Raw genomic sequence first — 21,421 nt, 5'->3', positions numbered from 1 at the left:
ACCACCTTTTGGAGTTTCCCATGAATAGACAATACACAAGCCCTGTTGTAGATCCCTGCTGATTTGTAAACTCTCTCTAATCTCGACAACGTCAACAATAATAATAATCCCCATAATTAAGGCATCATACTAATTATTATTATTATTATTATTATTATTATTATTATTACTTGAATTTTTTAATGAAAGGTAATCGTCATGGCATTATATAGAGTGACTAGCTATAATGAGTCGAAGATGTGTTTATGCTTCAATGAAAATGTTTCAATTAAAACAAAATTAACTGCCCCTCTAAAATAAATATACAGAGTTTTCAAGTACTAACTAGAATATAACTCTTACAAAACTTTGATTAATTTAATATGAAGTAGCCCAAAATACCAACTTCTCTCAGCTCAAGTGTGATGCTCAAAGCCCAATTCAACACTTGAAAACCCTAAACAGAACCAAATCACTCTTCATATCCTCAGTCTAAACGAAGTTTCAGTACTTGAAAGAAATGGACAATAGCTCAGAAATGTTGGATGATGATCTAAATTACAAGAGATGTGAATCCTCATGGAAGCAATGTATGGTTGGTGGCTTTGCGCTATTGGGAGTAAGATCTTACCATTCAAGATGGTCAGAGTGCCTAGCGTTGCAAACTTGCAGCAATGTCATTTTGAGATATCAACTGTGCACCTCATACCAGATGAATGGGGGATTCAGCGAACCATTCTAATCGGCTATCATTAGGCCTCTGAATTTCTGCGCATTTTTTTCTTCAATTTGTCCTGCACACGATATCTCTCACGCCGTTCTTCTCTCTGGCGCTTTCTTGACAATTGCTCGTCCTTGGCTTTCTCTGCTTCGTATTCTTTTCTCTTCTGCTCTTCCCTAAGCTTTCGCTTCTTCATCTGCAAAACCACATGTAAGGCATTAGTGGTTGATAGTTGAAAATTTCTCAGCACTTTGGCAGCAGGCACATCAATTGTTGCCAACAAAATATAATCCAAAAAAACATATGATAAATGAAGCTGTATAAATCAGAGATTTTTCTTTTCCAGATAAAAAATACACATAAATATACATTTGATCATTTGCAACCCCTATCATTTTCCAGCAATAGAGATGCAAAAGTCGGCAAAGTTTGCACTTCAAAACTGGGATCAATCAGAGTTGGTAATTTTCAACCATGCGAATGATTATTTCTAATGGAAAAGAACAAACACTTTCGAAGGACTTAACCCAAGCTATCAAATATTTGATCTTCTGATCCCTAGTGCATACCTTCTCATGTCTGATCCTTTGAAGGTGTTGAACAAGACTATGAAGTTTTCGCTCTCGAGAATCCATGACAACGGCTCTTCTATTTTCAAGAAGAGGCCGTTTCTGACTGGGTATATCCTTTGGTTTGGATTCAAATGGAAGTGCTGCCTGTAATGACTTAGGTATCACCAATGGGTTGAACTTCTTTGGCTTTCTTTCAATAGGCTGTCAGAAAAAAGAAAGAAAGAATTACCAAACAATAGCACAAATGGCAAATAATTGCTCACTTTATCTGAAGGAAAAAGAGAGATGTGGGGAAATAACTACGAGCCATAATAACTGCCACCTGCAAATAAAAAAAATTACCTTGTACTGTGAATCCTTGTTAGCAGGAACAGGGAGATTGTGTTCCCTCCTTAATTCAGCCACCGTTTTCATTCCCTGCCAGGTCTTACCACGAGGTTGCAATGAAGTAGTCAATGGGTTATAGAACTGAGGAACTTCAACTTGAGTCCATGCACGCAGAAAAACAATGTCACTCATCAAAATCCTGTCCTCAAAGGTGCACCGGGCAATTCCCTCTCTTGGTGCCCCTCCCTTCTTTCTGGGCTGATTACCTATTTCATCTTTTGCAGCCTGTGCATATTGAAATCAATCAGAAATTACCTAAACATATAATAGGAAAGAGTAATACACTCACACCATCACTTATGAACAAGAATTCTGTCTGAGAGATGCATGTTAATATGTTATCAAAGGTAAACCAAGGAATATTCTGTTTTGAAAATATAAATACCTACATATCATCAATTCTGGTGATATGAGCATCAGCATGAGGAAAATAACTGCAGAATATAAGATCCACGAAACCTATTTACCTTTTTCACCTGCCCCCGTATCCCACTGACAGTTCGAATAGCAGCACCTTCAAACCGAGCTACTTCAAGATCAGAAGTAAACATATTTGTGATCAGTGCAGTCTTCTTGAATATCTTACATGGATAACCAACTAGCTTGACTTTCTTCATTATCTTTGCTGCATGATTGAACTCGAGTACAACTGCAGTTGCAGTTATTCGAAATGCTGCCTGAAATTCAAACAAAAACAATAATGTGAGTGAAGAAAAATGTAAAAAAGAAGAAACCAAAAATAACCCAATAAAATAAACAAAAATACAGGGCATTTTAAGTCCAAACAGAAAATATAAATTAAGCACAAGTCTGGAAATCAGCCAGCAAATACCACCACCATTAGTTTGAGTTGTCTATTCTCTAACAGAGTCGTTTAGCTTGAAGAGAAAATCCTTAAGACATGTCAAACAATAATGTTTACCACTATTGACCACAAAATTAAGATTTGCAGCATAGAGAAGCATCAAAGAAAAAGAAAATCTTAATGCAACATGTATTCTCCACCAACTAGGTTATAGTTAAGGTTTTTCATATCACATTTTCAGTGACTACAACAAATTCATGGGTTTGTACACTGTTTCCAGTTCTCACATTTTCACCTTCAACTTTACATCAAACAATCTATCGTATCTATTTCATGCAACTCATTTTCCATTCATATTTGCCTCCTGTAAGAAGGAAGAATGTATGATCTAGATAAATGATGAGGGATGTTCCCACTCTCATATTCTCCCATTACAAAGCAAAGTCCTAAAAATATTGTAACCCAACATTCTTCAAACTTGAAACACCAATTATATTCAGAACTTTGTAAACCAAGCATATCAACTCAACTCCACTAAGCCTTTATCCCAAAAATTTGGGGTCGGCTATATAAATTCACTTTCTCCACTCTAAACGATTTTGGGTTAAATCCTCAGAAATGTGTAATGTTTCTAGGTCATGTTGTACTACTCTCCTCCAAGTCAATTTAAGTCTACCCCTTTTTTTTTCTTTCTATCCTCTAACCTAATGTGCTCTACTTGTAAACCAAGCATATCCTCGCATGAAAAACCAATATTCAATTAAAAAGTATAAACTGCCCTCTCAACATGCAAACTTGCATGCACCATAAAAATAAAAAAATAAAATAAAAAAAAAGGAAACAAATTGTAACCTGAATGTTAGATAAATTCTGGACAGCAACCACCCCGGTGTGGGGAGGGGCAAGAGGACCCCAGAACATGGCAAGACAATGCATGTGTTCTGGAGTGTACTTGAGCATGCGATGCCTTCCATTTTGATCTTCAATTGCATAGACAGGTGTAGTTTGGTAACGCCTCCAACCAATAGACACAATTATAGGGTCTCTAGTCTTTAGTACCTTCCTGTGCCATCTGTGCCGTTTTAACCTTGTCTAGAAGAAAGAATTAGGCATATTATGGCATCCAAGTGTGGAAAATTAGAAAACCAACCATCAAAATTAAGATATGATGTCAAAATATAACTAAACAACCAAAATTTTCCTGTTAAAAGAAACTTGCATTTACTAAATAACAAGCATCAACTTTATATATGTTGCAGATCAACATGACTGTTAATTTAACTGAAAGAGAATATCACAAACTTTCAGATTCAATAAATTAAATTTCGTTTGATTCCAACTGGTAGTTGTTTAGCAGCGTAGGTGATTAGTTTTCATTTCATATGTGGTTTTTCCTACCTATTGCAGAATTTTCCCCCCTTTCCTTTCCATGTACATGAGGAATAGAAATTTTGACATCAATTTTATTTTTTAAAATTTCAGTGTTATTGTTCTCAAAATAAATAAATAAATAAATAAAAAGCAGCATTATTGTGTAACACATCAAATTTTGGGCTTCGGGAATTTGAGCAATTAAACCATTGATGCTTAATTCCTAAATTGGCAGATTCAACTAATTTCTAGGGACACCATCTGAGGTGGTCTTTCCTTCATTAACAAGCATTAAGCACTAAGTGAGGGGAAAAACAATAAGTATCTAACACAAAATGTAGCACCCAATTGTTGTGATGATGATCACATAAAAGAACAGAAAGTAGGGAGATAAATAACATCCAGATTGAAGTACCAGAAGATTTTAAGAAAATAATAATACGAATTTAGTATTCTCTAACCTGCATGTATCCAACATTTTCCTCACCAAAACCAATTCCTCCAACCAGGATTGGATGGCAGGGATCAAAATGTTCAACCATCTCGAAAGGAACATCATGAACCTCTAATCTTAGATACATCCCAGTATGGAAGCCCTCAATGTCTAATCGAGTTTCCTCGTCTAGGTCATTGAGTTCAGCAATATTCCTTTTTTTACGGAGTTCAATCTCCTCCTTCAACTGGAAGAATCAAGCAAGATAACCACACATAAGTTACCACCTAAAACCTTAATTAAAAGGGCATTTTGACACTAAGATGTTCCAGAAAACTCACCTTGTCGAAAAATCCACTTTCATTGGCTTGTTCACGATGAACCTGGGCTCCTTGTTTCTCATCATCTTCCTCAGGTGGCTCAGATCCATTATACGTAAATCAAAATTAAGGTCACAAAAACCAATTTCCCACTGCTATAGCACAATAAGATGAAAGATACCAATAGATAATGAACTGTTAACATTTAACTGAAAGAAAGAAGCAGAGAAAGGGGCAAGAAAAAGAAAAGTTATCTTTAAAATCACAGTGAAATCTTTGCAGCAATTATGTAGTATAAAGATATTTAATAAAAAAAAGAAGGAAAAAAAAAAAGAGGATATTGAGCATCAAATTTAGCACGAAGTGCCAGCTTTTTAAGTCTCCGCTCCTCTGCTGCAAGATCATCTTCCATCTTGACAGGATGACTGCCAGATTCATCTTTATGATGGCTCTCATATCTATCACCTGTTTCCAAATCTTCAAAGTCACCATAGACATCATCTTCTTCAGTGTTTGCCTTGGAGGGTTGATTTCTTTGGGCAGCTTTTGACCAGTCACCAGTGACAAAACGATCACGAATACTTTCATATATCTCTTCTTCTTTCCAATTTTTAAGATCCGCATAATTTGTAAATTTGGAGCAGTCCTCAGTGTTGATGTCTGTACCATCCAATCCCTCTTTCAATTTCTGCAATACATAAGCCAGGAAGCATAAATATTGATCAATGTTAAAAGGGAAAACATATCTAATCATCCTCATTAATGTTAAAAGGGAAAACATATCTAATCATCCTCATTAGGTGGCAAATTTTATAATAAAGAATGCTTATGCCTCAAGTAATGTTTCAAACCTTATTGCCTTCCCCTTTTAGCTTAAAGAAGTCATCTCCATCACTTTCCTCATCATCAATACTCTCCCGCTTTTCATTTATGGCAGTTGTCGATGCAGAAGTCCCATACACAAGTTGCATGAGATTAATATTTTTTCTTGAGACAGTCCTTTCAACCAATGACTCTTTCCACTTTGATACATTGCCCAGGCCATCTTCTAAGAGAGAATTAAATAAAAGATATTAGAAATTTAAGGAAATTCTCAAGAGGAAAAAGCAGTTCATCAAATGACAGCCATTTCAATAATCAATATCTCTTCAAATTCAGCAGAAAGCCTTTGAAGTTCTAATAAATATTTATATTACCCATCATAAACTGTTTGTAGCAAATTGAGAACTGCAGCTCACAGCACATTTATTAATATAAAGCTAGAAATAATTCTGGAATATGATGTCTACAAATTACAATGGACATAAAAAAAAGAGGGTACCATCTGTTCCATTATCCTCTCCATCTTCCTCCGAAACATCTGAATCAGAATATGATTGATTATCCTCATCATCATCTTCACTCTCGTCATCAGACTCCTAAAGTGGTGATATTATTAGCATTTGATAAAAATTAATAAAAGGTTCAGCAATCTGTACAGCTTATGTTGCAACAAGACATTGCATATGTCAATAACCAAAGAGAAAAGAATAAATTATCCTAAGGCATCTACTAAGAGGGATATTGTCAGAAAATTAAACAGATTATTCAATTAAAAAAACAAATACTGAGCTATGTTTGGTGGTCTTCTCCAACAGTAAACAGTCAAAATCACAAATGAGCTTTTAATACAGAAGACATATAAACCAAGCCAAAAAAACAGGTACAGACATTTGAAAGGAATTTGCCTAATAAAGTAACTTGGATTACTAAAACTCAAAAGAAGAAAAAAAAAAATCAGTACAGTTTGTGTAATTCTACAGCCCAAAAGAGCAGTGTGACATGCTATTGGAAAAATGGCCATCTTTTCAAAGCAAACTAATGCCATTAACCATAAATATTGATGCTGCACAAAAACAAAGATAATCATTTAAATGCAGTGAGAGACCAAAAAACCCTATTAGCCCATCCTCTGTCAGATCACAGTTCTTCCTAGAAATGTAACAAGTAACAGCAATAGTTACCTCTAGATCCTTGTCATCCATGTCATCCCCAAACATAGCTTTTCTCCGGAGTCTTCCACCATAAAACTCAGCATGTTCCTTCAAGCAGTCTTTAAGATTAGCTTGATGATTTGATGCATCACCACCACACTCATCATCAGATACTCCATCTTCCCCATTTACCATGGCATCCCTTTGAGCCACTTCATTGTGATCAGAAGACTCTGAACCATCCGAATCTTCAGTATCACTTTCTTCTCTAGACCCACCTGGTTCAATTTGATCCTCAAGCTCATTCTGCTTAAGAGGATCTATATCACGTCTCTGCTCCTCGTAACTATCACTTACATAATTCTGAGTATCAGATGCAATAATAGGATTCCTGCTGAAAAGGGTAATGAAGCTATTCTCCAATTTCTCATCAATTGAATATTTTGTGTTCTGTAGTGATTTCACCAAAACCTCACCTACATCTTGCTCCTTTCCTGCAAGACAGAAGCAGACTCTCTTGGAAGTGTAATTTGGAACAAAAGGATAGGATTGCATGTAAATATAAATAAGATAAATGTCCCTACAATAATGAGCAAGAGATACAGTTAAGGTATGTCAAAATGAAAAATGTAAAAGAAGTGTCAACTGAATAAATGATTTGACACAGCTTCAACCAACAAAACAGAAAAGACAAGAATATAGTAACAAGTTGTGAACCTTTGCGTTTTGTTCCCCCATTTTCATCATCAACTTTAGAGAACTGAACAAAGTGGTCATTTATGTTTATGTACACAGCATCCTTGTCATACAGCAGATCCCCAAGGCCAGACATGGGAGCATAAAACAGTTTTTCCTTGTCTCTCAATCCTTTCTTTTTCGCAGCTGATGGTAAAGGACAAGGGTCAGCCAAAGCTGTAATACCAGCCAAACTATAATCACCAACACCAGCAATATGCACCTGATTTGCAAGTTTTTAATTAGATTATGATGTGAAACTTAAAGAGAAAAATAAAGACAAAACATATTTTAGCAATATATGGAACTTATGACACAAGAAATTCAGCATTTTCCTATGAGTCAGAATTAGTTGTTTTGCCCAATTGAACTAATTTAATCCAAAAGTAAAGTTCAAAGCTTAATCCCTGCTTCACTAGCCTCCTTAGCTTGGATAACAGAAATTCAGCTGCATGCACTGATATGCAAGAGTATAATCAAAATTTTTCACGATCCACTCTAGCATGAATTATTCTTCATGAATCCAAAAGCTTCTCAACTCGTTGTAATTATTTTATCCAGTCAGTCAATTTTTTTTCCTAAAAGTCTGAAAGTCACAACTTCAAAATTTCCATTCAATCTTCAACATGCAGCCTCATATTGCATCTATTTTTCATATTATAAACTTCAGATAAAGGAAAGGAAAAGATGCACAGCTCTCCCTCCAGAATATACTGATCCATATTTTGATTATACATATAAAACGGTTTATAAATAGAAATTTTCAGGTCATAAGTACGTGTTATAGCTTCTCGATTCAATGTCTTGCCAATGATCAAAACTCCAAAAGAACACAAATATACCACTCTTATATTTCAATTAAATACTGTTTTCACCTTTAGCTCCTAAAACTTTAAACATATTCAGCAATTCTGAAACAAATAGCGGAAAGGAAAATACCTTAGTCCCCTTTTTCAAATTACAACCCCGCAAATAACCGTAAAGTGTGACATTCCTGTCACATTTATTGTCCATATGCACTCGTTCAGAAGGAGTCACATCTTCAAAGCGATCTACTAAAATATATGGGTGAGCAGTTCGCCACGATAACGGATGAAACTTCATAACAGAAATAAAGCGAGCAAGATTGTGAATCTCTCGCTTAGAGTACCTGTTCATTCAAAGGAACAAAGATCAGAAATGGGGAATAATCAACTTCACAATAACAAGTTCAGACGGTGTTATTTTTCACAAAGAAGTATTGCATGATCCAAAAAACAGAGCACCACTGGAGACACTTACTTCCCATGAATAAGACCAGACAAATAGAACAATTTTGCCCCATCATATATTTCTGTCCAGAAACGATGCTTGAGTCTCTGCTTTGTTTTCTTAAGTTTTTTCACATCCTTGAATTTATCAAGGTGAGTAAGGACTCCCATGACCTTTGGGAATCCATGAACTTGCAAAATATTAAGAAATTCAAAAGTCTCCTGCAGCAGAAAAGAGAAATGCATAATCAAAATCCTTGCTTTTCAATAGGTCATGAATAAATGATGCTTCACCTCCTTCACAAGATGATGCATAATGGAGCATAACTCAAGATGATAAGCAAAAGACATGGACAGAAACTGAGAAGCTCCACCAGAACACCATAAGCAAGCACAATCACAGACTCAAAACACAGTAAAAATCCAAACCACTATATTACATGGATGACTTGATGATGGTCTTCTTTTTTGGGAACAGTAAAGTAAACTACAAGTCGATTTATCAAAATATTAACTAGAGGTTTACCAAGTAAAGGAAGAACAACAAGATTTTAAAGGTTGAGTTGATTTTGTAAAAACTTTAGTATGATTTTAGTGTCTACCTATGCTGTTTCATCTGTTTACTCAAGCTAACAACTTAAGTTGACCGTGAAAACATCTTCATCATCAAATGCATCAAACATTTACAAGAAGAAAACATCATGGACTAAATATCTCACCATTTCAAAGCCATAGCTTCCATCTATCAACAACAAAGCTAGATCAGCATATTTTGCAGCATCAATCATGCCATTGATGTCATTAGGGCACTCAACAAACTGAACCCGCCTTTGCTTACCTAGATGTTCATATTCCACATGTTAGCAAAACAAGGTAAGCTTCAAACAAAACTACTGATGAAGAACGCTTCCAAATTTCACTCAAGCAATTGATGATATAAAAAATAAAAAAAATAAAAAAAAATAAAAAAAACCTGACACAATGGTAATTGGTCCTCGAACCTCAGGTAAATTTTGCTTCGTATAATGCTTTACAAGACATTTTATCAATAGAGACTTGCCAACCTGCCACCAAAAGTAGAACCAAATATGGCATCATCCAATAACATTATGTTATACACATGCTAAAACTATACTTAAAATCACTGTTCACATGAACAGAGATTTTGGAAACAGGAACAAAAACCACGCCTTTTTTAATCTCAAATCAACCACCATTCCCTCCCTTCCCTACACTGCTTCAAAAAAAGAAAAAGAAAGACCAGAAGTTATACAATTCACAACAATCACATCAAAATCAACAATAGAAGACTTGTACAGGCTTTGTTCCTTTACAAACCATAACCAACATTACAATTGCTATGACTACAAGATTAAGAATAGTTAATATATCAATTAGCATAGTTTCTATACTAAAAGTTATAATCACACAGTTTATAGACTATAATCATATACCTGGGGCGGTCCATGCACAACAACAACAAAAGGAGGTGGTTCACCATAAGCCCGATCAATAGTCGGCAAATGAAGTCTACGCTGCTCCTTCTCTACAGCTCGAGACTGCAAACGCTTAGCTTTCACTGTTGAAGTAAAGGCAAATGCCTAAACAATACGTAAATAAAAATTAATTAACATACTCTTCCCTTGTTATAATTTGTAGTGTAAGAAAATTATGGGAAAGAAAAAGAAAAGAAACAACCTTAGGGTTTTGCTTCTTTTCCTCGGTTGAGAGCTTCTTCTTCTTATCTGATTTCGCCTTCTTCTTTGGACCTGCTTGACGAGACCGATGAGCCTTATGGGACTGGTCCTGGCTGCCACTGTCTATAACCATGGTAGCAGCTCAACAAAGAGAGGAAAATCCTGGTGTAGCCTAAAATAAATAAATAAAAATAGAAGCGAGTGATTAGAAAAAAAGTACAAGTACATGGAAATAGCTAGGGGTGTAATTGTGCAGGGCCGAATTGAGCTGAGCTTTGGCTTGTTCAAGCTCAACTTGCAAGTATATGTTTCAGGCTTGAGCTCGGCTCAAGCTCGATATTAAAGCTTGAGCTCGATTCATATTAAATATGTTAAATACAAGTTCAATTTGAGCTTGGGTCATTTCAAGTTTGTTTATTATATTAAAGATTTGAGCTCAAACTCCGCTTGTATCAAACTTGATAAATTTATTAAAACAAATTCAAACTCGATAAGCTTGAGCTCAAGCTTGACTTTTATAATACCAGTTTTAAATCATAATTATTTTTAAGAATACATCATTACATGAGTCCATAGTCATTAATAATACAAAATAACAAGAAAAAAAAAAGTTTACAACACATTATAACTAATTTTAAAATAATACAAATTACAACATCATAATTCAAATAAACTTAAATAGTTCAATAAAATAACAAATTCTACGATTAAATCACTAAAATTATTGGATAGTTATTGATTAGAGCTTGAATTTTAAGCAAGGAAAACAAGCTGGATTTTCGCATCCATGCAACCTTCAATATTTACCACACAAAACATCAATTTTAGCAAAATAAAAATAAAATATCATGGCAAATTAGCAAAAATAATAATAACGTAATAAGTTAAAACAACAATACTGTCACCATGTTAATAATAATAATAATAATAATATATAGAGACAGAACTCATCATATATGATATCAAACCATCATTTTCCACTGTTCATTCCCACTTCTAAATAGTACATTCATTTCATTATCCAAAAATATCAATCACATTTAAATCAATGGTGACATACCTACACTAATTCCTATACAATTACCAAGTATTTTCCTAAGGTGTAACTGTAAGACAGTCTTTGGTTTTTTACGGTATTTCCCGCCATTTGCTCAAGAGGGCATTAACAAGCACATACAAGTCATTAGTCTTGCTGCATTAAATAAGGTCAGTATGTAGTATAATTTGACCACCTTCTACGCTGCTGTAACTCCAATGATTAAACTTATATTTTCAATTAAAACAGCTGCAAATCCATTACCATAGCATCAAATTATTTCAAACACAGACAACAATCACACCCTAGTTTCTTAAAATGTCCTAATTCAAATAAAAATCCCACCTAGGATTCCAAATTATGTTTTTCACTATAATTAACTAATACATTCAACGATCCCTTATCAAATAAATGCTTGATAATCATAAGAAGCAAAATAAAAGCAATTTAACTACATGTTTCCCTAAAGTATCATAATTTATGCTATTTAGTACTAAACGCAATCGAGCTGGTTATCTTTCTTCATTAAAAATCAATAACCCAAGAAAAAAGAATTGTTCCTTCATGAGCTAATCTAGTCAAAATCGGATTACAGGTTAAGGAACTTGATGCACCAGCAGTTTCTAAGCAACCAAACAAACTTAACATTCACAAAATAAAAATCTACCCTAGAAGTCGAGACTGGTAAGCATTGAAATTAAAACGAGAAATCGAAAAAAAAAAAAGCCAAACCTGTGAAAGATATACACACAAAACTCTCAACAAATCGAACAAACACACTTTAAAAAAAAAAAAAAAAAAAAAAAAAAAAAAAAAAAACCTTTACTGGTTGAAGAACTGGGGGCGGCACCGGAGGAAGAAAGCTGACCGACCTGAGAGAAGTTTGAAGAGAAGGAAAGAGCAGCGGCCAGCGAAGAAAATGGCAGCTTGGGCTTGTCCGACGAGAAAGAAAGCCGACCTGCCCTTGTCCGACAATCTGAGACCGAAGCAAAAATGGCCGAAGATCTCGTCTGCCGACTTAGAATGAGAGAGAGTGGGGGTTGCCCTTGGCTCTGCATCATTACTTATTAGGCAATAGGTTTATCCTTTGATTCAAAACTACGTAGTTTCAGTATTTATAATTATATAATTATAATTAAATTTATTGTTTTAATTTTTAATATTTTTCGAATAAAATATATTATTTTTTAATTATTAATTAATTTATATTTCCATAATATTTTTATATTTAATTTATTTAATTAATTTAAAAAGGATTAAATATATTAGATCATTTAATTTTTCTAAATATATTTGATACTTTTTGTCTTTCACTAATACTTTATTCAAGATATGAGTAATTAAATTTGTATGAAATAAGGAGATAATATTAAGTATGATAATAATAATAAGCCTAATATTAAGGGGGTCTTATAGCTCTTTTTAATAAGGCAGAAGAGAGAGGCTTTATACATGGATGCTGCATGTGTCAGAGGAGGCCCAGCATTTCAAACTTGCTCTTTGCGGATGATAATTTTCTTTTTTTCTTTCAAGTGGATGGTCATGAGGCAGATAATGTCAAATGGACACTGGCCACTTATGAGAATGCTTCGGGACAAGCTATCAACTTCTAGAAATCGGGTGTTTTCTTTTGTGCAAATGTGGATGGCAGGTACTTGGGCCTACCATCCCTTATTAATATAAGCATAAAAGTAATTTTTCTCTTTTATCATAAATAGGCTTTTTAAGAGGCTTTATAGTTGGAAAGGCAAATTTTTATCTCGTGCGGGGAAGGAGATTCTCCTTAAGTCAATGGCATAAGCTATTCCCACCTTCTGTATGAGTGTCTTCCTTCTTGCTTTATCGATTTGTGAAGAGATGCAAAGGATGATGAATGCTTTCTGGTGGGGTTCTAAGCGTAATTGATTAAGTCAAATTATATAGACACTGAAGGTTAATATTTATTGCATTTTATTAATATTTAGTTTCTTTTTATATTTATTTTTATGTATTTTTATTATTATTTTAGAAAACATGTTAATCCAGCTCAATTCATTATTTTTTATATTTAAATATATAAGGTGTTTTTATGTGATTCTAGAATCAAAAACGAGTTTAGAAGAGATTTGAAAGTCAAAACGTAAAGAATACAGGGCTAGAAGCATTATACGGGCTGTATAACCTGCTCCGTGTAACTTCTTGGATCCCATGCAACTTTCTGGACTGAAGAAAACTTGAAAAACAAAGTGGCAGAAAGTTACATAGGGTGGTGTACACGCCCATGTAATGTCACACCCTACTCTTCTGTAAGGCATAACATAATCCCATAGTATACCTAATGAATTACCAACTTCGTCTACTGATAACCCATTAAATATACTACAAGATATTTTAAACATTTTCTTACTTCTTTTTAGAGTGGTGAGCACTATTTACAAGTGTTAAAGAAATTTTTGAACTGAAGTGAAACAGCTAACACATTTAAAGAATTAATAATTTCTGTAAAAATTTTGGCAGATTGTCATCTATATTTTGAATAAAACAGTTCTTCAAAAACCTGTAAAAAAACATTTCAAATATATTTCTCAATCTCAAACTCCAACATTCAATCAACACAATATGTTTCTCAACATTTGCCAACTCAAATCCACAATAACTTTTCCAATGTTTTCAAAAGCTGAAATAAAAGAAATATATCACAAATTTTACAAGCCAAAATAATTCACAATTTATTTTACAACTTAAATGTATAATTTTAATTTATAACTGCTCAAAACCAAGAATAATATATACATACATTGAACATACATTACAATACAAAATGCAAAATATGGTGTACTCAATATACCCGATGAACTCTCACTGAAGCACTTGCAACCTAGTCTGCTGCCCTGTCAGTCTGTCTACCTGCGACAGCAATAAAAAGCTATCGCTGAGCCAATGTCTCAGTGGTGCACAACATTAACAAAATACAACTTTAAATCACAAATCATAAGTCATATAAATAATGGATACTTAAAACCATAGTTAAATTCAAAGACTGTGAATGTCAATAAAAATTTAAACTCCATTTCACAATATCACAATAAATATTAATAAATCACACACACACAGCTTAATCATGTTGCCAAAGTTCAATTCATCCCAAAAGCCGATGGCTAATGAGAAATTCAATTCATCCCAAAAGCCGATGACTAATGAGGAATTCAATTCATCCCAAAAGCCGATGGCTAGTGAGGAATAACATAGCTAGCTAACAATAATATGAGTACTCATTCTATTCGTCCTCAACAGGCACACACCTCAACACTTCAGCCAGAGAGAGAATTCAATTCATCCCACTAGACAAGCTAGTGAGGAATATCAATATACATGATAGCTGTGGTTTCAAACCATTTACAATGTTTTTCAATCAATAAGTATCCATCAAATATCATTCAAACAATTTTTCACAATTTAAAATAATAACATACAAAAATTCTCATAATTTATTTCAATTGAAAAGTCAAAAGAAATAATTGTTGTGCACAAACCTCTGATAACTGTCTCTTGGCCCTGACTCAGTGTTTCCTTCCCCTTCCCTGAGTCTTTGCTAACTAAAACACACAATTTGAAGTGTTTCAATACTCATTTAAACTGTCTCTAACAATAAGGTTCATTAGTTAATTTATTGAATTCTATTATTTTTCTTAGTCAACCTAAAATGTTGACCCTCGATGCACTCTAGGCGAATTAGGTTTAATGTTACCAATATGTCACATTTGTAGCCTTTTAGTATTGGTACATGTTACCAAATTTATTTCCAAGTATGTTGCATTTTATTGCAATTTGCCGGATTTCAGTATACTAATTTGACCTAGCCGGATGGCCTAGTTTCCTCGGTTTTCGGGTTTCGGTCAAAACTACAAACTTGTAAGTCTATGTCTTATTGCACGCGGGACAAAATTTTAGATCATTCTGAGTTGTGTAGACCAAGTTATGGTCAATTTACCAATGTTAGACAAAATGTACCAAAATGGTAGCTTTAGGTCATTTTTAGGTCACTTTTGGTTCGGCCAGTTTTTGGACCTAAAATTTTGCAAGCTATTTGGATTGGTTCTGGCCATTTTTGGGCTTTGGTATCTTCATAAGAATTGTAGATATATGTTTAAACTATTCATGGTAAAAATTTCAGGTCAATTGGACCTGTTTTGAGTGAGTTATGGCCAAAATACCAACTGCTGCCCAAATGGTCAATTTTCAGGCTTTCAAAGCACTAATCCGAATTTGGTCATTTTTCAAGTCACCTTCTAAGCAGAAATTGTGGTAAGCTTCCTTCATGAAAGTTGGCACATTTTGTGCGTAGTTTCACCTCCAATTGGTTTCATACTAATTGGAGCCACACACTTAAGGTTCTAAGCCAAAACAGACACTGCCCTATTGTACATTGTTTACCCTTTACCAATTACACATCCTATGCTTACCAAGTCACTCTTCCATGCCAATTCTGGTTTGTACCATAATATTAACGCATTTAGCAACTCATTTTTGGTCATTTTGGCAGCTTATAAACATTCTCAATATGCACACTATAACCCAGAATTTTCCAAGTCCAATTATAATAATTAAACACATGAATGCACCTCATTTACATGTCCAAATTCAAACCTTAATACACACATACATGCTGCCATCCATAACAACATAATTCAACAATATAATTCCATAAACCAAACCATGAAACAACACATTTTGATCTTCTTCATAAGGCTGCCACAAGTTTATACATACCCATCAATTTCCACTTTCACTTTTCAAGCTTACAATTCAAACCTTACACATAGAATTCAACTTTAATACAATTAAACATTTAAATCATCATCCAAACCACTATTTACATACAAGAAAAAGTTGTTCATGGTGAGTCCTCATGGCTACCAAAATGTACCCCTCCATTAATTTATCAAACATAAAAAATTCCTCCACAAAATAACTACCTACCACAACCATTCAAAGTTTAATGAAGTAAGATTTGATGTCACACCCTACCCCTCTGTAAGACATAACATGATCCCGTAGTATACCTAATGAATTACCAACTCCGTCTACTGATAACCCATTAAATATACTACAAGGGATTTTAAAAACTTTTCTTACTTCTTTTACAGTGGTGAGCACTATTTACAGGTGTTAAAAACCTTTTTGATCTGAAGTGATAGAACTAACACATTTGATTTATTTGGAATTTCTGTAAAAATTTTGGCAGAATGCCATCTGTATTTTGGATAAAACAGTTCTTCAGAAAACCTGTAAAAAGCACTTCAATTATTTTCCAAATCTCAACTCCAACATTTTTCTCAATACAACATATTTCTCAACTCAAATCCACAGTGATTTTTCAAAAGCTGAGATATAGGAAATATAATACAATTTTTTTACAAGTCAAAATAACTCATAATTATTTTACAACCTCAAGTTACAATTTGAATTTACAACTGCTCAAACCAAAACAATATATACATACAGTGGTCATACATTACAGTACAAAATGCAAAAAGCGGTATACTCGTTATACCCGAAAAATCTCTCATTGGAGGTACTATCGGCCTAGTCTGCTGTCACTGCATCTACTGCGCGACAATAAAAGCTATCGCTGAGACAATGTCTCAGTGGTGCACAACATTAACCAAATACAACTTTAAATCACAACTCATAAACCATATAAATAGTGGATACGTAAAACCATAGTTAAATTCAAGACAATGAATGTCATAAGGAATTTAAACTTCCATTCACAAATTATCAAAATTCATAATAACACAATTTAGTCAAATAGTTTAAGAATACCATATTGCCAATTCATACACAATTTGATCAAATTACTGAATAACACAGTGTTGCCGATCAATATCACAATTTGATCAAATAACTGAATAATATCGTTTTGCAAATCAATAACACAATTCGATCAAATAACTGAATAATACAGTGTTGCCAATTAATATCACAATTCGATCAAATAATTGAAGAATACAGTGTTGCCAATTAATATCACAATTTAAGCCATGACACAATTTTTCCGTACATGCCGTGTTGTACACCACGACAAGACATACTCACCCCAATAATCGAAATCAATGAGGGAGGAAGCTAGCTATATAATGAGAACTCATCCACACTCACCTCAGACTGGTAAGTCAAGGAGGGAGGAACATAATCATACTCACCCCAGACTGATAAGTCAAAGAGGGAGGAATAATCACACTCACCCCATTAATGGAGGAGGAACATAGTATCAGTGTCATGCCAATTGTGAGTCAAAACAATTCCAAACATTTTATTCAAATGATCCGTAAGAATCCAATAAATTTCCAAAGTTATAATTTCATTCACAAAATGGCAACACAATTCGTAATTCACTTCAATTTCCACAAAAACCATTTACAGTGCTTTTCAATCAATAAGTATCCATCAATATCATTCAAATAATTTTTCACAGTTTCAAACCATTCACCATGTTTTTCAATCAATAAGTGTTCATCAAACACATTTCCACCATTTAAAACAATAATATATAAATAGTCAATATTTATTTCAATTGAAAAATTCAAGAGAAATAGTTATTGTGCACAAAGCTCTGATATTTGTCTCTGGTCTGACTCAAGATTTCTTTCCCTTTTCTTTGAGTCCTTATTAACCGAGAAACACAATTTGAAGTGTTTGATGCTAAATTAATTTGCCTCTAACGATAATGTTCGCTAAACAATTCACTGAATACCTTTATTTGCTAAATCACCTAATATACCGACCCTCGATGTTTTCTAGGTAAATTAGGTTTTAGTGTCATTAATATGTCACACTCGATAGGGTTTTAGGTTTGGTACGTTTTGCCAAACTCGTTTCCTTGTTTAGTGCATTTTAATGCAACTTGCTGGATTCCGGAATACTAGTTTGACCTAGCTGGACGACCTAGTTCCCTCGGTTTTCGGGTTTCGGTCAAAACTACAAACTTGTAGATCTATGTCTTATGGACCGCGGTGCAAAATTTTAGGTCAATCCGAGTTAAGTAGACCAAGTTATGGTCATTATACTATTGCTGGTCAAATGGTATCAAATTAGGTCATTTTTAGGTCAATTTGGTCAACTTTGGTTCGGCCAGTTTTTGGACCCGAACTTGTGCAAGCTTTTTGACTTGCTTATGGTCATTTCTGGGCTTTGGTGTCTTCATAAGACTTGTAGGTATGGGTCTTAACTATTCATGGTTAAAATTTCAGGTCAATTGGACCTGTTTTGAGTGAGTTATGGCCTAAACACTCAGTGCTGCCCAATTGGTCATTTTTCAGGTCCTAATTGCACCTAATCCGAATTGGTCATTTTCTTAGGTCACCTTGCAAGCAGAATTTTGGTATGCTTTCTCAATGAAAGTTGGCACATTTTGTGCCTAGTTCCACCTCCAATTGGTCTCATACCAATTGAGGTTACACATTTAAACTTATTGGCTAAAATGTACACTGCCCTTGGTTACTTTGCTTAACACACATCAATTACACACATTTACCTTGCAATATGTTTACTTCCCTACCAAATCTGTTTTGGTACATTACCAAAAACACATTCCCCTTTACATTAACATCATTTTGGGCAGATTACAATTATCCTCAATACACCAATTAACACTCAATTTACAAGTTCTAAGTACAATCACATACACACCTAACCATTACAAATTTTTGCATATACTTTACACAACAAGTTCATATACATATCCATCAATCCTTCTATGTCAATATTCTGCCAACACTTCCATGAATACATACATTTATTCAAGTGTCCCCAAGCTGCCGAAAATCTTCTTCAACACCAAATTGTCCTACAATTCATCAATTCCCATCCAAGTGCCAAAAATCACCATATAAATATGAAGTAATTCACTAGGTTTATTAAATCATCATAACTAACATAATTCTCATCAAATATATATACAATTACTTCATCAATACATGATTACATGGCTGCCCAAAAATGGATATCTCAATACTCTTCAAACTTAAAAATTTCCTTCACAAAACCAACATCCATAACATGTATACAAAGTTTATCAAAGAAATCTTCAAAAATGCTAACTTACCTTATGGTTGGAGCTTGTTAAACCTTGCTTAAACTTCTTAAATTTGGTATCAAACTCTTCCTTGTGATGTGTAGACAAACTTTAATGAAGAACCCTAGGTGATTGGAGTTGAAATGGAGGAGTGCATGGAGCTTGATTGAAAAATGGACATGGTGGATTTTGGGGAGTTTTTCATTCACGGCAAATGGAGGTTTCAATGTTGAAGATGATCTTTTAGTGGAGCAATCTGCCCACTTATGCTTATTTTTAATTCATTTTCTGATTCTTAGTGGTCCACTTACTTACTTTAAATCATATAATATGTTGAATTTCCACTTATTCCACATTAAACCCTTCATTTTTGCTATTTACTTTAGGTACCACTAAACTAATTTTTCATTTTATTTTCTAAGTGTAATATTATTTATTTTTAATGGACATTTAGGTCAAAAGACAATTCGGGATGTCAAATGACCTTAATGCCCTATTCGGGTTGCATTCATTTTTTGTATCTGGGTTTTGTCTGCTTTTCGATTTCTCACTTTTCTTTGTACTAATTATTTAATTTTTCTTTGATATTTCTAATGATATTTATTCTTCAACAAGGGTCTATTTAAGTCCCAAAAATGTTTTCGAGTTCCCATGATCCGAGGAGCTAGTCAACGGTCCACGCCGTGACTTCCCGGTGCGGTCACCCATCGCTAGGGTTTCTGGCTCGCTTAACTTGGTTACATTTCTTTGCTATAATTTTTCCTTTGTTTTTCTTGTATTTTCTTTTCTTGTATTTCATTATTTATGTCTCCTCACTCATATTGAAGTGTCGTTCTAGGCATCCTATTTGTCCGACAAAGACTGGTCACCTAATGCAGAACGCACTCTAGAACTTAGGGTGTTACAATTCTCCCCCCCTTAAAATAAATTTCGTCCACGAAATTTTACTCAATGGCCATCTTACAATAGTCATATGTTTATTCTCTCCTTTCTATACGATTGTATAATCTTCTTTTCCTCAAATTTGTATAAGACTTTTAACAATCTCATACAACGTTTAATTTGTTTGTATAATACTAATCTCCTCTTACTATTGTGTTGTCTAATATTTCGATTTACGTTCCTTCTTGAATGACCCTTGAGGTCATGTTAGAATCATTCATCAGTCATTGGTCCTCTGACCATTCTAGTCTGTAGTCTTCCTCACATTCGTAATATTTCTTTGTTATATATGAATCAATTGTTCAAATCTCTACTTCCATAACTCTTTTTATCTGTCAATATTCTATAACTTACTTCTTTTTTGTACTGAACTATAACCTTTCGATATTCTAACTTTTAAGTTTTAGATCCCTAAGTAGGATTTTCAAACTTATTTCTAACAATTAAATTCTGTCCTAGCATAACTATACCAAAACAGATGCCGTTGGTAACTATTCTTAGGTAGGTATACTATCGGGTAGTACGTAGCTCTACACAATAATCTCAAGTCGATCTTGTGTCTGCGACTACGATTATAAACATCAAGAACATTGCATAGTTACTACGATACATCCCAATAGATCAAATTTTCCTATCTTTTATCCTTTTTGAATTCACTGATATTCGAATCTTATTCTGATTACAATATCCATTAGCAATTTCTAACAGTAATCTCCTTGCCCTTATCAAGAGCAATTCCATTACTGCATCTTACTTTTACGTCCTCTTGCCTTACATTAAGTAGGCTCACTAATTAGCTTTATAATTTATGGTGTGTTAGAAAATACTTTTCGCCGATAAACTCTTTCAAAACTAATTTCACTTATTATCACAATCCTTATCTTAAGGACTAATCACTAATGCATCAAAATTTATTCCCCTGTAAAGGAATAACAACAGAACATGTAGTTCTAACACTAACATAAAAGTATCCAAACTCCAGGTCAAACAATACATATATATATCTTAGTTGCTAATTGAGAAAGTACCAGCAATAATGTCAAAAGTCTCAGCCTCTTCTCTCTGCCGTATAGCGTATGCTCCAGCTGGAGCATCACCCTGTTCTGGCTGATTCACAGTACTCTGACTTCTAGGTGTACTACCC

General features: G+C 34.1%; 1 protein-coding gene across 4 annotated transcripts; it reads right to left on the bottom strand.

Moving 5' to 3' along the window:
• Window positions 1–242: 242 nt before the first annotated feature.
• Window positions 243–12,331, bottom strand: LOC110666882 (uncharacterized). Of its 4 annotated transcripts, none has more exons than XM_058143995.1 (19): window positions 12,100–12,331; window positions 10,245–10,415; window positions 10,001–10,147; window positions 9,520–9,610; window positions 9,266–9,384; window positions 8,578–8,768; window positions 8,236–8,446; window positions 7,279–7,519; window positions 6,592–7,055; window positions 5,910–6,006; window positions 5,440–5,636; window positions 4,930–5,276; window positions 4,610–4,703; window positions 4,297–4,515; window positions 3,317–3,556; window positions 2,127–2,336; window positions 1,615–1,884; window positions 1,270–1,473; window positions 243–896 (listed from the first exon to the last, which is right to left on the bottom strand). In XM_058143995.1, the coding sequence occupies exons 2-19, from the start codon at window positions 10,374–10,376 to the stop codon at window positions 732–734; spliced, it is 3,639 nt and encodes a 1,212-aa protein (XP_057999978.1). In that variant the 5' UTR covers window positions 10,377–10,415; window positions 12,100–12,331; the 3' UTR covers window positions 243–731. The 4 variants fall into 4 exon arrangements, with proteins under 4 accessions (XP_057999978.1, XP_057999979.1, XP_021683226.1 ...); XM_058143996.1 differs by having other exon boundaries at window positions 5,440–5,633; XM_021827534.2 differs by having other exon boundaries at window positions 12,152–12,331.
• Window positions 12,332–21,421: the final 9,090 nt, after the last annotated feature.

This window comes from Hevea brasiliensis, chromosome 3 (assembly GCF_030052815.1).
Source record: "Hevea brasiliensis isolate MT/VB/25A 57/8 chromosome 3, ASM3005281v1, whole genome shotgun sequence".
NCBI classification, from domain to species: Eukaryota; Viridiplantae; Streptophyta; class Magnoliopsida; order Malpighiales; family Euphorbiaceae; genus Hevea; species Hevea brasiliensis.
The sequence above is the reverse complement of the archived record's forward strand: the minus strand, read 5'-3'. Positions and strand labels throughout refer to the sequence as shown.